Source organism: Oryctolagus cuniculus, chromosome X (assembly GCF_051225735.1).
Source record: "Oryctolagus cuniculus isolate XC-2025 breed Fujian yellow rabbit chromosome X, ASM5122573v1, whole genome shotgun sequence".
In the NCBI taxonomy this organism is placed as follows: domain Eukaryota; kingdom Metazoa; phylum Chordata; class Mammalia; order Lagomorpha; family Leporidae; genus Oryctolagus; species Oryctolagus cuniculus.
Window position 1 is genome coordinate 70,745,307 of NC_142888.1, and position 21,555 is coordinate 70,766,861.

Consider the following 21,555-nt stretch of genomic DNA (forward strand, 5'->3'; position numbering starts at 1 on the left):
TGTCAGAAAAAAACTCAGAGTCTTCTCAAATAGTGGTCAAAGTGAAAGACGCATCATTTTATTTGCTCATTAATTCACAAATCCTATGTTTGAAGCACAATTTCTTTACGATCATTTGAAAGGAGATGATATAAAATATGACTCCTGATAGCTGAGGTTCCTTTTCTCCACAGGCACAGCAGGATTCGGGTCAAAGCCATCTTCTTAGAGTGGGGCTTTCCATACAGTCATTCTGATAATGCTGAGATGAAATCCAAGCACATCTGGACACCCTCTTTAGGCAATGCTTTCAGATTCATGTTACTAATATGTAAGAAAACCAGTTTTATTACTTTATAATTAAACTCCCCCAAAACCTGATTCTTTAAAAAAACTTCCTTTTTTTTTTTTTTGGTTGTTTCTTATTCCTCTTTCGTAGCCATTCTGTTCAAATTGATATTCTGAGGACTGCCACTTTTCTTCTCCTTCCTGCACATCAAACATCTATTCTATTTAAATTGAGGACATGAAAGATGACAGTGTTGAACTGAGTTAATAAATGCCAACCTGACCAGCTGAGGGATTGTTTGTATTCCAATTCTCCAGAATGATGCAGAAATCATACCCATAACCTTTGGAAACACCAAGATAAGATTGCTAAGAGACAAACAATCCATTTTTCCTATTTATTCATGAATTGATGATTATATTTTTCTAAAGTAATTCAGTGAGTTCCGCTCACAGAAAAGCGTCTTAAAGTCTCTTAAACACAAGTTTGCTTAGAGTGATTTTTTTATTTAGTTATTTGAAAGACAGTTGTAGATATATAGTCAAACAAAGATCTCCCAATTGCTGGCTTACAAAGCCAGGACTGGAGCAGGCTGGGGCCAGAAACTGGAAACTCAATCCAGGTCTCCCACGTGGGTGGTAGAAACCAACCACTTGAGCAATCACTGCTGTCTCCTAGGGTGTGCATTAGTAGTAAGCTGGAATTGGGAACGGAACTGGACCTTGAGCCCAGGCACTCTGATGGTGAGATGTGGTGTCCCAATCAGTGTCTTAACCACATGCCAAACACCCATTCCTATTGCTCAGCTTTATCGTTTTATTTCTTTCATGTACATATGGGGATTGTATAGCCTGCATTTAGCTTTAAAATATAGGTTTTTTTGGGGGGGAAATAATGAGCTGTTTGTGCCTCCTGTACTCCTTATTTCAAGACTCTGCAGACTGGGACAATAATAGGACAATGTGTCCATTTATCACTTGAGAACTTGTAGCTTGAAACCTGATACCCCAATCCTACAATTCACGGATGTTTCAGATAATACAATTTGTGTTTAAATGGTCTTGGTTTCATGTGGCTTAGCTTTATTCTGTGTCTTCACCATTGGAGTTAAATTTAGTATCAATCTAACACAAGCAACAGTTCAAATAGAGGGGATAACTTAAGCATATGTGGTATGTACCAGACACATTTTGGCTCACTACTGTTTTTTTTTCTTTAGGCAAGTTACTTAATCTCTTTGAGCCTCCATTTATTCATTTGCTTTGGAAAATTCTACAGGTTTATTCAAAGTCCCAGATCAAATGCTATGAAAGAAACTTAAAGCGGCAATACAGAACACAATAAACATATGATGGATTTGTAATGAATGAATGTATATCCATGGTCTTCCTTCAATAGCAGGTTTGTGATCCTGAAACTTATGCATATATTTCTTCAAAGACTGGAGATTTTTACTCCAATTTATAAATCAAGGTCTTAAGAGGAAAGGGATTTCTCCACCTTGCGGCACCGGCACCCCAGGTTCTAGTCCCGGTCGGGGCGCCGGATTCTGTCCCGGTTGCCCCTCTTTCAGGCCAGCTCTCTGCTGTGGCCCGGGAGTGCAGTGGAGGATGGCCCAAGTGCTTGGGCCCTGCACCCCATGGGAGACCAGGATAAGCACCTGGCTCCTGGCTTTGGATCAGCGCGATGTGCCGGCCGCAGCGCGCGGGCCGCGGCAGCCATTGGAGGGTGAACCAGCGGCAAAGGAAGACCTTTCTCTCTGTCTCTCTCTCTCTCACTGTCCACTCTGCCTGTCAAAAAAAAAAAAAAAAGAGGAAAGGGATTTAATTCATATGCTAGAAACAGATCCTTGTATTTACTGTATCTTAATAACATATTTACTGTAGAAGTGTTTAAGATGAAAGTATCCAAGTTCTATTTGCTTGGAACCATCTGTGAAAACTTGATCTATGACTCTTCACTAAGAAAGTGCCTTGAATTTCAAAAAGGAAACAGGTAAATGCTATCTTCCCCTCCTCTCCCATATTTTCACTGAGCCTCCACCATCCCCCTCCTGTGATCATAACTATCATACAAGAAAACATTTATCTCTATTGTTTCCAAGTTCAATTAAAGAAGTTGGTAATTCTGATCTTCGGAAAAAGCCAAGGAACAGAGATAAACAAAGTCATGATTTCAGAGTTATTTTATTTTTAACCAATCATTGATGAGCCACTCTCTTTGCTCATGAGGCGGGAACGTATCACAGAGCTACCATGCCGAGACAGTTGATCACGAAACTCTGAGGCTGTGAAGTAATAGAGAATTGGATCCAAAAGGCAGCAAAGACTTGCAAGGCACAGACAGAAAGGGTGGAAATACAGCGTGCTTTGGATAATGGAACAATTGGTAATGATGCCTTCCTTTACCATAATGTAAAAAATGAAGTTAATATGGTAGGGAATAAAACAGATGAAGAAGACTGCAGCACACATGAAAACCATCCTCAATGCTTTTGGCCTCTCGTTGATACCTTGAAAAGCCACTAGTGGCTGTCGCAAGGATATAGTTGTTTTCCAGGTACACCATGCAATGATTACCACTGGGATTACAAACCCTGCAAGCTCGGCAACTGAAATTAATCCAACCAAAGCCACTGCATTCATTTGCTTGTAACCAAGATCAGCAAAGCAGGATACACTGTTGTTGACCAAGTCTGTGCTTCTTAAGATGGGAAACGGCAAGCAGGCAGTCCCCACGACGACCCAGATGGCAGCACTGATGCCCACATCGTACCTCCGCTTCCAGTTTCTGGCCCTGAAGGGCTTGAGGAGAAAGAAGCACCTCTGAAGACTGATGCACGTCAGGAAGAAAATGCTGGCATACATGTTGAGATACTTCAGGTAGAAGCACAGCAGGCAAACGGCCCTCTGGAAAGGCCAGTGGTGGCTGATGTAATAGTAAATCCGGAGGGGCAAGGACAGCACGTGAGCAAGGTCAGCCACGGAGAGGTTGATCATGAAAATGATGGCTTTATTTTTCCTTCCGATGAAACGGCACAGAACCCACAGGGCCACACTGTTGGCCAGAAGACCAGGTATGAATATGAGGATATAGGTGGTTGCATACAAGGAGTAGTGAAATGTTACATTGGTAACATTGCAGCCAGTCTCAGCATTACTGGTACCATTGCTACCCATCTTGAGTATTTCAGTATATTCATCAAGGTAAGCTGTAGATTTATGACACCTGCCAAAAGCAAAGGAATAGAGTATAATGGTTAACTATTTCTTTATCCAGCATCCATTTCTCTATTTTATACTTACGAGGCAGAATATTATAATTAAAAGGGCCTTGTATACAGGTGAAGAAGCCAGAGTTCAAAGACTCTATATCATAGATCCAAGATCACCCAATGAATCAGCTAGGAAAACATGGAATTGTCCCAAAAAACTCACTCCCAAATTTGCTAAGTTATGTCTTGAAAGCAAGGATATCTTGAACTAGTATATTTTTCTCACCATAGAAAGTGTATCATTTGAGTAAACTTCTTTTGCTTCCAAATTTATTTTTCTCAAAACCTTGGTTAGCAGGATACACAGCAGACTCATAGAATGGCAGATGTCCTAAACAGCACTCTGGCCTCAGAATCAGCCCTTAAAGCATTCGAATCTGGCTGAAGAGCCCATGAGAGTATTTTAGGCGTGGAAAGCCAAGACACTTTGGCAAAAAAAAATGAAAGAGATCCCAGTAGAAAGAACTGGCCATCAAAGAAGGAGGTACCTTTTTCTGAAGGGAAGAGAGAACTTCCACTTTGACTATGGCCTTGTCTAAATAAGATCGAAGTCAGTGAACTCAAAAGGCCTCCATAGCCTTGGAAACTCATGACTAGAGCCCAGGGAGATTACTGACACCATAAACAAGAGTGTCAAATTGTTAAGTCAACAACAGGAGTCACTGTGTACTTACTCCTCATGTGGGATCTCTGTCTTTAATGTGTTGTCCAATGTGAAGTAATGCTATAACTAGTACTAAAACAGTATTTTACACTTTGTGTTTCTCTGTGGATGCAAACTGATGAAATCTTTACTTAATATATACTGAATTGATCTTCTGTATATAAAGATAATTAAAAATGAATCTTGATGTGAATGGAATGGGAGAGGGAGTGGGAGATGGGAGGGGTGTGGATGGGAGGGAAGTTATGGGGGGGAAGCCATTGTAATCCATAAACTGTACTTTGGAAATTTATTTTTCCTAAATAAAAGTTTACAAAAAAAAACCTTGGTTAGAGTGATTATTGCTCACTTTATCCCGGTTGCTATGTTAGAAGTTCAGCTTCATTTTTTGGGTCCCTTTACTTCTCCTTTGCTACTTTTACATGAGGTACTGGCTTCCTACCTTGGCACCCCAGTACTTGGAAAATATTCCTTCCCCTTGAGCCTTCACCCCTAGTGTCATCGCTGATTTTCAGGACCAGGAAACATGGAATGTTTATTATTATATCACAGTAGCTTGTGACTCTAAGGTTCTCCTGAAGTTTGTCTCTCCCTTGACTTGGGTCTCATTCCAAACCTATATGAAGTACTTCAATAGAATATTAATTTAAAGTTGAACTAAGGGTACTCTCTCTCATGTAACTTTGGAAGGGAAAAGGTAAATTTTCCCCATAAGAGGGATTCTGGATTTGTGTGGTATCATTAGCTTTGGAGATTATCCAGTGGTTACAGTGAACATTGCTTAGAGTATTAGCAACAAGCGGTCACAAAAAAAATTGTGGAAGCACTCTAAGATTTAATGTGGTTTTATTCATTGAAGTAATTATTATAAAGGAAGAATTTTTGAAACAACTTAATAATATTTAATGATTTAATATGTATTTTTATATATTATATTAGAACACGGGGAGGGTAGTATTTAGGGCTTCACAAGGACTGTGCATGGAATTACGCAGGCTTCTAGCAGGCAAGAACAGTAAGAGAGAAATATACTGATTACTTTAAATATCTTGTAGAATTTCACACTAGGAAAGACTTTCGGAAATCATGTATTTCAGCCGCCATTTAATAAAAGTAGAAGGCAGACCCAAGGAGAAGAGTTTATCATGGCCACATGGCTAATCAATGAAAGCCCTGAGATTGCAGATGGGTGGACAAGATGTATTATCTCCACACAAACACCAATCTCCTCATTTTTGTATTACAGGAATGTTTATTGAATTTAAAGCTAGAAGTAGAAGAAATAAAGTGAGAAAGTAATTGTTTTTTACTATTTTTATTTCGTTTTGTTTTGTTGTAATTACAAAGCAGTAACCTCATTTTAGATTATTCTTTTTTAGTAGCAGGGTGGCTTTCCATAACATGTTTAGTCTTGCTCTAATAAAAAGAGATGTGATAAAAGAACAGAACCCCAAGTGATGAGTTCACAGATGAAAAACCATTGATTTGGGGCCAGCCTTGTGGTTCAGTAGGTAATGCCACCAAGTGCAACATTGGCATTCCATATGGGCACTAGTTCAAGTCCCTGCTGCCCTATCTCTGATTCAGCTCCCTGCTAGTGTGCCTGAGAAAGCAGTGGAAGATGGCCCCTGACACCCACATGGGAGACCTCTGGTGGAATTCCAGGCTCTTGGCCGCAACCAGGCCCAACTATGGCCCTTGCACTTATTTGGGAACTGAGCCAGCGAGTGGAAATGTGCCCTCTCTCTCTCGCTCTCTTTCTCTCTAGCTCTCGCTCTTGCTCTCTTTGTGTGTGTGTGTGTGTGTGTGTCCTTCTTTTTCTTTAACTCTGCTTTTCAAATAAATAAATAAATCTTTTTTTAAAGTAGTAAGCTGTTATTTCTCTAAAGAGTACTTTAATTTTCCTTCCTCTTCTATTTCAACCTCCTTCCTTGGCCTATGATCTGTGGTATGCCCCAAAGAGTCACAGTCATCTTGCCTGTGTATGTATGACTTAGAGTGGAGGAATGCTCACAGGTGGAAAGCCAGGAAATGACTGTCATACTATGACCGTCACAAATGTGCCCTGGAATCTTCAATGGGAGTTTTCACATGTATTACCTGACTTACTTCTCATAACCATCCTAAGAAGTAGGAATTATTACTCTCAAAAGGTCAATGAGGAAACTAAGGTTTAGAGTGATTCAGTAAATTGACTAAATTGACTAAAATAACAAAACTAGAAAGTGGTAAAGGTCAGATATACTGTAATGCCTGGATTGTTCCAAATTGTATACTGTTTCCACTATGCCACTTGCCTTTCCGTGAATAGGAGGGACTACTTAGTGGAATGCAGCCAGTTTAACTGTCATTTGTTGGACATGTGAAGAACACACGGTTGGCAGAGCCTTTTTAATTCCAAAGTAGTACCTTATGATATTTTTTAAAGATTTATTTATTTACTTAAAAGTCAGAGTTACACACAGAGAGAAGGTGAGGCAGAGAGAGAGAGAGAGAGGTCTTCCATCCAATGGTTCACTCCCCAGTTGGCCGCAATAACCAGAGCTGCGCCCATCTGAATCCAGGAGCCAGGAGCTTCCTCCGGGTCTCCCACGTGGGTGCAGGGGCCCAAGGACTTGGGCCATCTTCTACTGCTTTCCCAGGCCATAACAGAGAGCTGTATTGGAAGTGGAACAGCCGGGCCTCAAACCAGTGCCCATATGGGATGCCGGCACTGCAGGCTGTAGCTTTACCCGCTACACCACAGTGCCGACCCCATACCTTATGATCTTATAACACTAGTATTCACTCAGTTAGGCTGTCAGGATAAAACCAAATACTGTCCACATACACATTGACCATCCCTTCCCAGCACTGATTTTGACTTCAGAATTGGCACTGCCTCTATTCTCATCTATTATTAATGCAGAGGCTGTGAGCCAGCAAATGAAGAGGCATTACAATTTCAAAAACTAAAAACAGCTCACATCCTCTCAAATCATTCTTCCACTTTTGCACTTAACAGACATGACTGTTTGTTTTGGCTTCCTAGGTGTAGAAAGTTTCACTTACTAAAGGAACATGTGCTGTTTGCACCTCTGTGTTAAATAAGAGCCTTGATTATGTGAGAACAGCAAACTAGAGGTCACATTCACACCTTTGTTTTTATTGTTGGTTTTTATACCTCTGCAAGTCACAGTTCCTAGTGAGCCTACAGATTTGCATACTGTACTTTCAAAAACTTCTTCTCTATTCCAGATTTGAGTGAAAGTAGGAAGGAATTTTCCCAAAATCTTATTAGTGACAATTACATGTAAAATCTCCATGGCAGCTAAAGGCAGAGGGAATTTATTTTGGGTTAGGCAGAAATACAGATTCTCCTAGGAGGCAATGTTTAGCTTACCATGGACAATTTGTGTTACTTCTGAAACTTAAGAAAGGAGAACAGTCTAAGAAACCACTAACAGGAAAATATTGGGTGGAAGAATTAAAGCCAGACTGCATTCCTTTTCTCGCTCTGTCTCCATCTCTCTCTTTCTCTTTCATACCTCTAACACTGGCTCTATTGTTGATTATTTCTGGATGATTTGTCTCTCTTGTGTTGTCAATCTCTCTCCTCTTCAATGCAAACATATATTTGGTTTCTGTCTCGTATATACAAGGATGTGAGATTGGAGATTCACTCTTGAATCTGTGCTATCTTGTCAATCAGTTTCATGACTGGCCCTTCACACATTCAAACTGTAAAAAATTGCTGAGTCATTCCTTTTCTTGTTAACTAGATTTTCCCCCATACCCAACCATTAAACCAAGTGATTCTCTCTTTTTAGTATACGTGCTGCCGAAGTGAGTGTGGTGATATACTCTTAAAAAGCTCTCCAATCCATCTCCACCCCTATCGCCATTCTAATCCAGGCCACTAATACCACTGATTTGAACCACTGTGATAGTTGCCTTATGATAATTCCTTCATTCCAGTCTTGCTCCCTGTGATCTATTCCCTAAATCATGCCTAACACTAACATTAAATATGGTTGCAATTCATTGAAGGCTACCATTTATTTATAGGCTAAACAGAAGCACTGATTACTTCCATATTACAAATGAAATTGAGTCTCAAAAAGCTTAAATAAGTCATTCTGAAATCATAATAGCTGTACAGGGTAGATAGAGGTAATGCATTAGAATTAGAACTCATGCTTGTCTCTGAAGACTCTTACTTCTATCATGGCACTTATTACACTTACTAAAAATTTTCTTAACATATTTTTCTCTTTAATTAAATTTTGCATGCCTTCAGAGCAGGAACTGCATTGTCTCACCCTTACTAACCCTTTCCACACTGTGATCCAGATAATCTTTTTTTTTTTGATACATCATGCCATTTTCCTGCTTAAAATCCCTTGCTGATTCTCTATTGCTTTTATTACTGAGTCCAAACTTCTCACTGTGGCCTAAAGGCCACATATATATATATATATATTCCTCTATCCTTAAATATTATATCTTTCCATTCTATCCCTCATTCTCTATATTTTAGTACTTTCAGATGTTTTAAGTTGTTAGTACAAACCAAAATTTTGTTCTGACAAAGGATTCTGCATATGTTATTCCCTCTGCCAAGGATTCTCTTCTCACAAACTTTCACAAGTCTGGTTCCTTTTAATTGCAGCTTGCAAGTCAAAGGGAACTTTACTATCAACTATATCACTACATACTCTCATACTCTGTTATTTTTTATAGCACATACATTTGCAGTTTATGTGTTTATTCCCTTGCTTATTGACTATTTCAACCACTATACTGTTAACTAAATTAGTGCCATAAAAGATGTTTTGTTCATCATATAGCCAGAATCTAGCCTGCTGCATACTAACCATGCAATGAATATTTGTACAATTACATTGAATTACATACACAATAGTTCAATACTCTTATTTAGAAATATTTAGCAAAAATGAAAACCTTGAAGTATCAACTTAATCCATTTCTGTTGCTTCCTGGTTCCTCTAAAATGTTGTTTTCTGATGTGAGCTTTTTAACATCCACTTGCCCTTTCCAATTCAGGAAATTCATGCATGTAGAGGTCTGAGGAAAGTGCAAAGGAATCAATTTAAAAATCACAAGTGGTCAGTCATAGCCTATGGATATAAACAAGCATAGCACAGGATCTCAGGTTATCACCAACACTAGATCATAGGAAGAGGGCAACACTGGATCATAGGAAGAGGGCAGTTCTTGTGATTTAATTCCAAAGGCATCACATTTTTTTGGTTTTTGGTGGTGGCAGTGCTTGTCACTATTAAGAGTGCAACTGCCTCATCTCATCAACAAATGATTTCATACTCACCTACACAGGGGACCTGGAATGGGAAGCTACACTGGTAGTCCCCAAAGCTCTTTTTACTTAGAAAGTAACATCAAAGGAAAATAGCTCAATTTACTTTTTTCCATGGCTTCTTGAGGAATCTTGATACCATGGGGCATATCAATAAATTACCATGTATTTAATAAGCTCCAACCTGTGGCCCCCTTGTTGGAATCTGTGGAGAATATAGAATCACCCACCATAGCATCTGGCCATGAGAAACTTCTTTTGTTTTTAGGAAAACATTAAGAAATTTCCAACACCACACTAGTGAAAAAAAAAAAAATAGATGAAAGGCATAGAAGATTAAAAGCCCTAATGTTAGCCTAGTGAGGTAAATAGGATACGTACCAATAACTACTCTAGCATAGCTTTAAATGATAAAAACATTTAATCAAGAAAACCTTAGTACCTTGTTCAAGGTCACAGTTAGGTTGTGGTGGAAGCAGTATAAGAAGCAAATTTGGGGGCCGGTGCTGTGGCCTAGCGAGTAAAGCCGCCGCCTATCATGCCAGCATCCCATATGGGCTCTGTTTGGAGCCCTGGCTGCTCCACTCCCAATCCAGCTCTCTGTTATGGCCTGGGAAAGCAGTGCAAGATGGCCCAAGTCCTTGGGCCCCTGCACCCACTTGGGAGACAAAGAAGCTCCTGGCTCCTGCCTTTGGATTGGCGCAGCTCTGGCCGTTGCAGCCAACTGGGGAGTGAACCAGCGGATGGAAGACCTCTCGCTCTTTCTGACTCGCCTTCTGTATCTGTGTAACTCTGAGTTTCAAATAAATAAAATATTTTTAAAAATCCGGTTTTATAAACTTCTTATTCAGTGTTCTTCCTATCCTATCAGATGGCCCCTATCAAACTCCAAGAGAATTTCAAATCACACATGATATTTGTACTGTACCATCTGCATTCTCTTACTGATTCCCATAGGCATAGAGTTGGAAATAAAAATAATGATGGTGGCCAAGGAAGAGATAAAATTAACCTTACTTTACCTGAGTTATCCATCAATCTATAAAAATACTAGTAGCCCTTCAAATTATGGTCAAACTTCATCTCTTTAAGAAATTCTTATTGAATAATCAGTCTGTATTGATTATTATCAACATCATTCTTCTGAGGCATAACAATTCATGATGTTATGGAGCAAGTAAATGTTCTGTTATGTGTGTACCCTATCTGCTGATTGCTAAGGATGGTGAAGTGATTTGCAGTCACTAGGGAGAGACAGATCTATGAATAAGTAACTGGGGTTGGTGGTGCAGCGGTTAATACACTGGAATGCCTACATTCTCTGTTGGAGTTCCAGGGTTTGGCTTCCCACTCCACTTCCAATCCAGTTTCCTGCTAATGTATACTCTGGGAGGTAACAAGTGACGTCTGAAGAACTTGGGTACCTGCCACACATGTGGGAGACCTGGATGGAGTTACTGGCTCCTGGCTTCAGCCTGACACAAATCTGGTTATTACAATTATTTGAAGAGTGAACCAGTGGATGGGTGATATTCTCTCTCTCTTTCTCTCTCTCTCTCTCTTACTTTTAAACAAAAATAAATAAAACGTTAAAAAGAATAACTACCATAAGAATTTTTAAAACTTACTGTGAAAGAGGTAATAAAGAAATTGTCCGGGAAGCAGAAGTAAAGCCTGCCCAGAAGAGGAATATTAGAAGTGCAGTTTGAAGGGTAATGGAGAATCTGAAAAGAAATGATTTATCACCACACTTGTGTTTTAGAAGGATCACTCTTGTAGCAATGCGGAAAATGGATTGGAAAGATGGGCACATGCAGTTCAAATCAGTTGGAAGTAAGTAGTGTGACCAACAGTCCAGGTTGGCCTTGACTGATCATTTCCTGAAACATAGGATTTTCAGCAGTAAACCCATGACAATCCAATGCAAATAGGATAGCTGTTTGTTCACCTTACTGCTGCAACCATGAAGGTGATACAAAATGATCTCTGGACTAGGCATGGAGAGAAGATAATAAATTTTTAAAGATCTATTTATGTGTCAGAAATACAGACTGACAAATAAGAGGAAGAAGAAGAGAGGGAGAGGGAGAGGGAGAGGGAGAGGGAGAGGGAGAGGGAGAGGGAGAGGGAGAGGGAGAGGGAGAGGGAGAGGGAGAGGGAGAGAAGGGAGAGGGAGAGAAGGGAGAGGGAGAGAGTGAAAATTCCACAACAGCCAGACCTGGACCAGACTGAAACCAGAAGCCAGCAGCTCCATCTGGTTCTCCCACATCGGTGGCAGGGACCCAAGCACTTGGGCCATCTTTCATTAAAAAAGTGTGAAAAAGATATCCTAATTTTTGTACTTTCTCCAAAACATTTTCAAATATGGCACTCACCTTACAATCTGAACCAATTATTCCCTTCCTTATTTCAGCTTTCCAAATCTGTACTTTCTGCCTAGCTGCATTACGTTCTGACTCTTCAAAAGTTTTTTTTTTTTTCTCTAACATTATAATCACTGAGGTATGTTACAAATTGCACCCTACTGACTTACACCACACTCCCAGAGATCTTAAATGTCTGAACCTCTTCCATTTTTCCCATTTTCGCTTAACGTCCTCACCACCGTACTTCCTCTTCTACCCAGCCTAGGTTAGTCTAACCATTCTCATGCAAAAACCCACAACTTCCTTGTCCTCCTTTCTGCTGCACTACCCTGGCAAGCCTCTAATTCCAGATCACGTCCACAGCCCACTTTCTTTCTTACTACTCAAATGGCTGAATTTCCATATTAAAAATATCAGAGTTGAGGCAGGCATTTGACAGGGCAACTCAGCAGCTGTTTAGGATGCCTTCATCCCATATCAGAGTGCCTGTGTTGCAGAGTGCCAGGTCTGCTCCTCATTGCAGCTTCCTGCTAATGTACACCCTGCAAGTTAGCATATGACTACTAAAGTAGTTGGACCCCTGACACCTGTGTGAGAAACCCAATTGAATTCCAAGCTCTTGGTTTCAGTCTGGTACAGCCTCAGCTGTTGAAGGTGTCTAAAAGTAAACTGGAAGATGGGAGAAAGATTCTCTCTCTCTCTCAAAATAAATAACTGAATAAAATCATAAAACTAAGAAAAATGCCAGTCAATTTGCAATGCTACAACTAAAATTAATGATCTCTAGCCTAAAATGTTTTACTATTGCCTATTTTCATGTGCACCTGATTAGTACCTTCTCCTATTTCCAATGGGACTATTCAGCACCTTCCCAATTCTACTGCTCCTTTCTCCTCTCTCCCCTGCTCTCTTATCTCCCATCTTTGTCAACAGTTGTCTTGCCCATTACCTCACAGATTGAAGTTCTTGGACAAAAAATAACTCAGTTTAACCTATTGTCCCCTCCAACACAATCTTTTCTACAACTGTACTCTTCTCACTTCCAACACAGCTACCTTTCCTATTGCTCAAGATGAATTCCCATACTCTTCTTACCTCTCTCAAGATACTCTTTAATTAATCATCTCTTTTCTCTCCTGGACCATCATGCTATTCTGACTCTCAGGTTGGTCTTTGTCATTAAGTCTCCTTAACCTCCAAAATGTTTCTCCTCTTGTCTATGCACCTTATTCTAGTTCTTTGTCCCCTCCCTTATTTTGTTAAGTAAACTCCTTAACGTAGTTGCTCACAATTCTTCCCTTTTCTCACTTCTATTCTTTTATTTATCAATGTACTTCCAGGTGGTATACATATATGCACAAGTTTACTCCACTCCATAATTATATGGTTGAGAGCCTTCAGAGGACAGAGAAAAGAGCAGAAATCTCAATGCCTCCAATATCAGTTTATTGAAGTAATCTCTTGGCATATTCAGTTTATAGTGTTCTGACCAGGGTACACATTGCCATGTAAGAACAATGAGTTTATTATAATTATACCCCTTTACAGATTAGAAAATGATGTATCATCAGGATTAAATGGCTCTCTCAAAGTCCAAGAGTTGTTATTATTTTAGTTGTAATAAGGCTCTTCGTACAGGAAGAAAGCTGAAATTCTCCTTATCCAAAAAACTGGCTGAAGTGAATGAAAGATATTTTAAAGTGGCATTTGTGTGAATAAGACTTTCCCTCAAAGATGAAGAAACCATTGTCCCCACTTCTAATCCTAGCAATTCTATGTACATATACTATGCATATATGTCAATTATTGCCCACCAGGTGTCAGAGTGGGATTATATCTGAGCCAAGGATCTTTATGGAGTTTTGATTATGAGCCCAAATCATAATAGATCTGTGAATAGAAGTACTGAAAAAATTAATTTCTTTATAACAACAGTGAGTTGAACGGGGCAAAAACTGTAGGATAGGAAAGACTCAAATGTAATAGAATATATTGAAAAAAGTGCTGGATTTGAAGCTAAGAGACATGAATTCAAGTAACTGTTCAAATAGCATCTCTTGTGTGACTCTGATAAACCCTTTATATTCCTCATTGTTAAAATAAGATGATTTGAACTAGATGAGCTTCAACTATCTTCTGTCTCAAACTTGGCATGATTTTGTGAGCATTGTCCCTCTCAATCTATACCTCTAGCTTATAGCACCAGCAATGCCATGTACACCACTAATACAACTACCATCCCCTCAACCAGCATGCGGGTTTTTATTTTACAAAACATTTTATACATCTATAAGTGTATTTTTAAAATTCATGGAAAATGAATTCAAAATATAAGCTTATTTTGGTGAAAAATATTTTACATGCATGTATAGCTTTTTCATAATACACATTTTCCATGACTTTTTTGAAGACCCTATGTGTGTGTGTGTGTGTGTGTGTGTGTGTGTGTGTATAAATGAGGGTACATCAAAAAGTTTGTAGAAATGGAATTAAAAGAAAAGTTTATTTTGGTGAAAAAAATTGAAGCCATGCATATGTTTTCATAATGTGTTTTTCATGAAGTTTTTGTAGACCTAATGTGTATGTGTGTGTGTGTGTGTGTGTGTGTATGATTGCCATTAAACAATATTAAAAATAACATGCATTATCAATGAACACATCAGGGCATACCATCCCGGTTTTACAGATTAGGAAAATGAGGCTCAAAGAAGTGATCTCATTTACATGCGGATGCACTGGAGCTTATACTTTTCTGGGTTTAGAAAATTGTTGAAAACTATAGTTAAGAGAAACAATTACAACCTGTAGAACAATTCTTAAAGTGGAAGGGTAGAATATGTGTTACTTGAAAAAAGCATACTCTATTATAATTAATTTGGAAAACAATCATTTTAAAAACAAAATTATTGCTCCTATAATACAAACTGCTTGAAAGTTAGCAAATGATAGAATCAGGAGTGTGGAGCATAGGTTCTTAGGTTTGGGAGCAAGGTGACTGTTCTTTCCCTAAAAGCAACCTTACAAGTTTTAACCCTTTAAATCCTTTCCATCTTTTGATCTCTCACCATTAGGTCACTAATACCACTAAATAAACATATTTATCAAGTTTACTTATCTTATTTGTTGATAGGGCCAGTCTGTGGCTTCTTATCTTGGGAGGAGATATTAAACAGAAAAAGAAACTTACTGATGGGAATCCTTCCCACTCTCCAGGGACAACTTTTCCAGGGCATTTGGGAACTTAATTTGTTTTTGCCTTTTCTTACCAGTTCCACGTAAATTACCCAAGCCAGTCTAATCTTCATAACCATGAAATTCTTCATTCAATCATTTACATTTAGAGTCAAAGTATAGCAACTAGAATTGGAGATGCTGCTGTTTCCTGAATTAATTCAGATTAACTCCAAGTAACCCTGTTTGATGTCAGAGCACAAAAATTCGGATATATTATGCAAGTTTAGACATATTTTCTGTTAATTATAGAAAATGACATTTATTTTATACTTAAAATGAATTAAAGCAATTGGATAACTCATGAACTAATATTTTGAAGTTTAAATTTGAAATTCCTTGAATAAATCTTTATTGAAGTTTTGATGTTTTAGGAGGAAGGACAAATTCAGCAACATTTATAGTTGAAAAGAATTATGCTCTTAGTAGAATCATGTCTCACCTTTGGAGATCATTGGGAAGATCAAATGAAAAATTATGTGAAAGTATCCATTTTCTTGCCTGATGGACAGTAAGCATTAAATAAATGTGAGTTCCTTTCCTCTTTACTAGTTCATAGCATAATCTTGCAGAGATTGGTTTAAAAAATTCCCCCAAAAAGCATAGTTATTAAACATGGCTAGAAGGTCCTAAGTACTAATTCTTAAGGTGGGAGTGTGCAAAACATATGTTCCTTAAAATATTCCCTACTATAATAAATATAATTGGAAAGCAAAATTATTGTCCCTATAATGCAAACTGCTGAAATTACAAATCCTTAATATCTTTTTAGATATTGGACTCAGAATACTCAGTGTGATGGAACACATCTTTCTATACGCCCAGGGTCTGGTTCCTAGGGAGGCAATTCTGCAATAATCTTGTAGTGAAATTTTTATGTTTCTCAAAAGGAGCCTTGGCTTTAAAACTTCGAGGAATGTTGATTAAGCATCATTGTCATTGTGGAAATCAGATTTCAGAAACCATTTCCTTGTTTGTGTTTTAGCATTTAGGTAAAAATGTAAAATTTTAATTTAAATCTCAAAAGTGTAAAATTTATTTAAATTTAAAAAAGTGTAAAATACTTTGTACTCTAAAGGTTGAAGCTCTTGTGTAATATATTATGAAAGAAATATAATGGCCATTGGGAAAAGTTATTAGATTCTTTTGGAGACCTGAACTCCATTTTCAGAAGTTCCTATCTAGTTAAAATCTTCTGCCATGGCCCCAGTATTCACCACTTCATGACATATGACTCTCCTCAGGTACCTGGCAGCTAAGGATCAAATAATTTTATTGTTAGGAAGGAAATTAGAGACCCTCAATTCTAAGCCCTCTCCTATTATTAGAGGTGAGGTTACTGAGAATCATTGCAATAAAGCCACTTGCCCAGAGCCACACTGTGAGTCATAGGCAGAACTCGAACTATAATCCAGACCTCTTCACTTCTTGTATACTGGTCTATCTACTTCATCACTCTGCCAATGAAGGCAAGTTTTGAAATCAAGCATGACTTCCTTGACATCTGTCTCTCTGATTATTGGAACTTTTAAAGAAAGAGTAGTTTCACAATAGCTGTGTTCTCTTTGCTAGCAGCATGGCCTGCCTCTTAGCACTCCAAATATCTCACCTCAAATAAAACTAGCTACCAAGAAAAACCCAAAACCACACAGAAATCTGCTCATTTTTTAGTTAATTTTTTTAACTCTTACTGCTAGAACCCAGGTAGTCTTGTATAACTTGAACTCAACACCTTTCCTAGTTTAGCCCAAAAAAGGAAATGCATTTAAGCTACAAGCCTTTATTCAACAGGAATCACTACCAAAAAAAATAAATAAATAAATTTCCCTGTAGTATGACCTGATTCCCAGTATAGGTTATACCATTTTCTACTTTATGAGCGTATCGCATAGTTTCAGAAGTGAATAACTTTACTGTGTTGCAATTGCTGACATAAAGTCCTCGATTAAAAGAAATGACAATGATTCATCACATCCCCCTGACCAACCAAAATAGAAATATCCACACAAGGATCCTTGGAACTGAGACTACTCCCCATAAAAGCACAACAAAGTCTGTTATTCTATCTAGACTGAACCTGCTGCTAATTGACTTGGCAGAGTCCACCTTTAGGGACTCCAACTGCAAGTCTCATTTTGTCTCGGTCATCTCAGCCCAGAGCTAGAGAGGCACTGCAACTCATATTGATATCAATAATTACTAACAAAGCTTCACTTTTGGGCTCTGCTATCCAGTATGATTAACCTTGGGTCAAAAAGTAGTTTTCAAAAAATCAAGTGACCCCTCTGAGCAGACTCTGTAATCATCTAAGATAGTCTATACTTTCCTAATCTAAAACCAAATGGGGAAACAAATACATTTGTAAGTATTGTCTGGTAGATGACCTTTACATTAGGGGAAAGGGAACATGAGTTCCTTGTACTAGTTGCAGCTCTGCCACTAAGTAGCTTGATGACCACAAGTACCTTCACTTCATTGGCTCTCAGTTTTTTTTCCCCCTATGAATTTTGAAAGTTTTGGTCTCTGAACACACTTTGAGCTCCAAAATCCATGATCTGATTTTCTTTTCTCTTTCTGGGAAGAATTTACCATTGATCTCAATATTTTTAAATGCTAAACTTACCAAAGCAAGGATTTTATACCCATACATCTTCCTTTGCTATTTAACTAAGATATACAGAGCAGAAATTCAAATCCTTTTTTATTGCCTTAATATTGTGAGTTGTACCAATGACTATCGAAGTATGCTCTTATAATTTTGTGCCCTCTTCTTGGTCCTGGTCTACAAAGAGCTCTCAGCAAAAACAGGCTACATCAAAGACTCCATGATCCTGGAATAATGGTAAGGACTGACAGCATTCACCTTATCTTTGGATGCTGGTCAGACTCAAGGGCAGTCAGCGTTGCTCCTGCTATAAGAAATCTGAGATGAGAAACTGGGGAAAATTTCAATTCAGATAATGGCCCGCACATTGGTCTCTGTCTTGATCTGTATTCTCCCACCAAACCTCCCACAAGAAACCACCAATTTCGGTAAATAGGTAGGCTCTAACTTACCTTGGAGTTCAGCTGGAATAAACACTCTTCTTTCTTTGCATGAATCTAGAGGTAAAAAAGCTTAGCTCTGAGTGACACAGATCCTGCTGATAACTGAAAAAAAATTGTTGTTGAAAGAGGAAGTTGATTACACTTGTTGTCTCACCACAGAAACCTTATTTGCACGGACAGAAGGTAAGTCCCTTGAGCAAATGACGCTACTCTTGTTTTATTTCTTTTTCATTTCATTGGTGCAGAGAAATTCAAAGAGCAGAGTGTCAAGGGCTATGCGCACTCAAATAATGACTGTATATGTCAGCCTTCCTCAATTTTCTCCATACTCTCTGTTTACACAACAGCCCACATGCCTATCTATCTCACTAGATTCCAGTAGGTTCCATGGGAAGATGGGATTTTCAGTCAAAATCTGAAGAGCATTTACCTAAGAACTATAGCATTTACCTAAGAACAGCATAGCTGCAACTCCTTTAAATCAGGATTTTTAGAAGACAGTGTGAAAAGAGATATATGACTAATTACACAGTGAGTATACATAAAAATCAAATTAAATGAGTAGGAAAATATAGTTTTTTGAGATAATAAAATCAGATAGGAATCTTGGGTCCTCCTAGGAAACACAGAATATAGTAATGAATAATGTCCTCAACATTAGCTATTATTCCTAATCTATTGCTAGTCTAGGAGAGACCAGACAAAAAGCCTTTGAAATACCAAATCATAATTTTTTTCCAGAGAAGACACAATCCACCAATCAAAGTAAACTTTCAGAGGAAGAGAAGAATTCAGAACAATGGGCAAAAAGAGACAACTGAGTACTTTAAAAAAAATTTTTGTCTATTTGAAAGAGTTACAGAGAAAGAGGGAGATATACACACACAGAGGGGAGAGAGGAAGAGAGAGAGAGAGAGAGAGAGAGAGAGAGAGAGAGAGAGAATTTTCTATGCCCTGGTTTACTCTCAAATGGCTCCAAAGCCCAGGGCTGGACCAGGCCACAGCCAGGAGCCTGGAGCTCTATCCAGGTCTCTACACAGGTGACAGGGACCCAGGCACTTGAGCCATCTTCTGCTGCTTTCACAGACAGATTAGCAGACAGATGGATCAAAATTGGAGTGGCTGGGATTTTAACTGGTGCTCATATGGGATGGCCTGTGATATAGACAGTGGCTTAATCTACTGTGCCACAATACCAGCCCCAACTGAGTACTTTTTATTCTTATGAATAGGATAATTATTGATTTCAAGTAGTAATGATTCCTAGACCATCAGTCATACCCAATAACTAGAAGACTCTCTCCTGGAAATTGCAGGTGACTGTTAGATTATAAGTTTTTTTGGTTTGTATACCGCTTTGTTTCTTCCAATTAACATCAAAACTACTTGAGTTGGGAAATTTATACCCTATCTTCATTTGCTTCCCTTTTTGGGGCCAATGGCAGGATAGACTACTTGCATGCAAGAGAGAAATGAGGTAAGCTGACAGGCTTTGTCTAGCAATGTTAAGGTGTTATTTGTGAAATAAATGTGAGATGTGGTGATGACAGCTCGTTATCAGGAAAGGGTTCCTTTTCTCTCTTACCCCCAAAAGTTTGGCATCAAAGCTCAACAGTTCTGGAAATTTCTTTGTTCAGGGAATAATCATACCCTAGAAAAACTGTCTTACATTGCCCAAACTCACAGGGGACAGATTTGTACCAGAAAGCCAATTTAATAATTTATGGAGAGAAACAGAACTGCCAAATGCACTGAGATGTGTGTTGGCCTGTCAGTGTATTCTCTTTTCAGTAGGGATGCCAAGTCAGAAAACTAAATTAACAACAGATTAGGGCTGGATAAATACATGAAATCAGAATTAGGAAGGGGACTGCAAGGTTAAGCTTGTTTCATTTGACATACCTCAGCCAGGATAAGAACCCTCTCTCTTTGCCAGTCCTCACAAGTCATGGACTTTTCATCAAACACCCAAGCTTAGTTTCCAATGCATCTCTTGATGTCCTTGTGATTTGCATTGGACATTTCTGAGTGTTTGGTGTGGCTCCACCTAATTCTTTAATTGTTCTGGTTCTAGGAGAGCTTCTTCCTTAATCAGCCTTAATCATGAATCAAAATGCTACTCTTTGACCTAACTCACAGTAATTTCTTTTTCTCCTTTTTGTATGATATTACCCAGAAAGCTCTTTCCAACTCCAGGCTCGGAGTTCAGAATGTGGTCTTTTCACGCCAAAGAGTTTGAGGCTGCCTTGTACACTTTGCTTGTCAGAACTACTGTCAAGCTTGGCTGAGACTATGGTCCCCAGTTGTATGATTTTCCTTTAGGCCCATAGACATTGTACATACTGACCAAAATTTTAATACACTGTAAGGAGACTCTGCAATCAATAGTTTATTCATTTACTCATGCATTCACTGAACATTTTATAAATTTACCCCTTCCCTCACTTTTTAATTCAATAATTATTTATGAGTCTTGTCCTAGACTAGTTCAGAATACAGAAATGAGTCAAACATAATCTTTACTCTCAAGCAGTTTTCAGTATTAATAAGATGATAATACTTGAATATAACTGCTTAACTTACTAGCCTAGAAATGAAAGGCTTGGGAAAAGAGCACTCTAGATGTAGGGAACAGTTTAAGGAGAGGTTGTCCTCTTGTTAATTTGAATTGTGTTTCTGAGATTTTGGCAGTTATTGGAGCTATTCCATAGGATTGTTTGAAGAATTGAGATGATATCTGTGAGTTGCCTAGAATGGTGATGGAAAACAGAAATATTGAGCAATTCTTCTTCATTAAATCTAATACAGAAAAAATTGGTGTCACAGCTTATTCTATCCTTTATTTATTTATTTATTTACTTACTTTTTGATCCCACTATTGTTCCAAAAAGGATTAAAGAGGATTTAAAAGCACACATAGTACAGCAAGATAATATAAATTAAAAAGATATTTAATATAATAAAGATGTAACAAAGGTAAAGGTTTTTTTTAAGTTTACAATATAACATTATAGGTTTCTTGTAGACAGTAAAGTTACTAGAGTGAAGCAAACATATTTGCCATCTCACATGATCTTCATATCTCACAACTCACTTTTCTTCTGTCAGAAGGGTAACTGAATTCTACTTAGTTAACAAAAATCCTTAATACAATACAATTGTAGTAACTGCAATCCTGGTGTTGTATATTGGATTTCTAGACTTGTTAATCCTCTGAATCTTCTATTTTGTAACTTTTGACATACATCGATTTCATCCCCCACACCCATATCTGGCCATGATAAACACTGTTCTATTCTTTGTCTCTGGATATTTGAACTTGTTTTGTAGTTCTACTTGCTATATTTGAAGGACTAACTTTAAAACAAAATTAATGAAAATGACAAT

General features: G+C 38.3%; 1 protein-coding gene across 6 annotated transcripts; it reads right to left on the bottom strand.

The window, feature by feature from the left end:
* Nucleotides 1–2,438: 2,438 nt before the first annotated feature.
* LOC100339772 (putative P2Y purinoceptor 10) lies at nucleotides 2,439–18,365 on the bottom strand. Of its 6 annotated transcripts, none has more exons than XM_089324222.1 (4): nucleotides 18,178–18,310; nucleotides 15,563–15,621; nucleotides 9,151–9,273; nucleotides 2,439–3,496 (listed from the first exon to the last, which is right to left on the bottom strand). In XM_089324222.1, the coding sequence occupies exon 4, from the start codon at nucleotides 3,445–3,447 to the stop codon at nucleotides 2,461–2,463; it is 987 nt and encodes a 328-aa protein (XP_089180348.1). In that variant the 5' UTR covers nucleotides 3,448–3,496; nucleotides 9,151–9,273; nucleotides 15,563–15,621; nucleotides 18,178–18,310; the 3' UTR covers nucleotides 2,439–2,460. The 6 variants fall into 6 exon arrangements, 5 of the variants coding, with proteins under 5 accessions (XP_089180348.1, XP_069922912.1, XP_089180349.1 ...); XR_011385481.2 differs by lacking the exon at nucleotides 2,439–3,496 and adding an exon at nucleotides 3,511–6,862 and having other exon boundaries at nucleotides 18,178–18,353; XM_070066811.2 differs by lacking the exon at nucleotides 9,151–9,273.
* Between the last annotated feature and the right edge of the window lie 3,190 nt (nucleotides 18,366–21,555).

Coding starts and splice junctions, on each gene's coding strand:
- LOC100339772 (XM_089324221.1), bottom strand. CDS start 11,336: ATGTGCCCATCTTTCCAATCCATTTTCCGCATTGCTACAAGAGTGATC. Junction 3,497..11,151: donor TCTTTATTACCTCTTTCACA/GTAAGTTTTAAA, acceptor TGCTTTTGGCAG/GTGTCATAAATCTACAGCTT.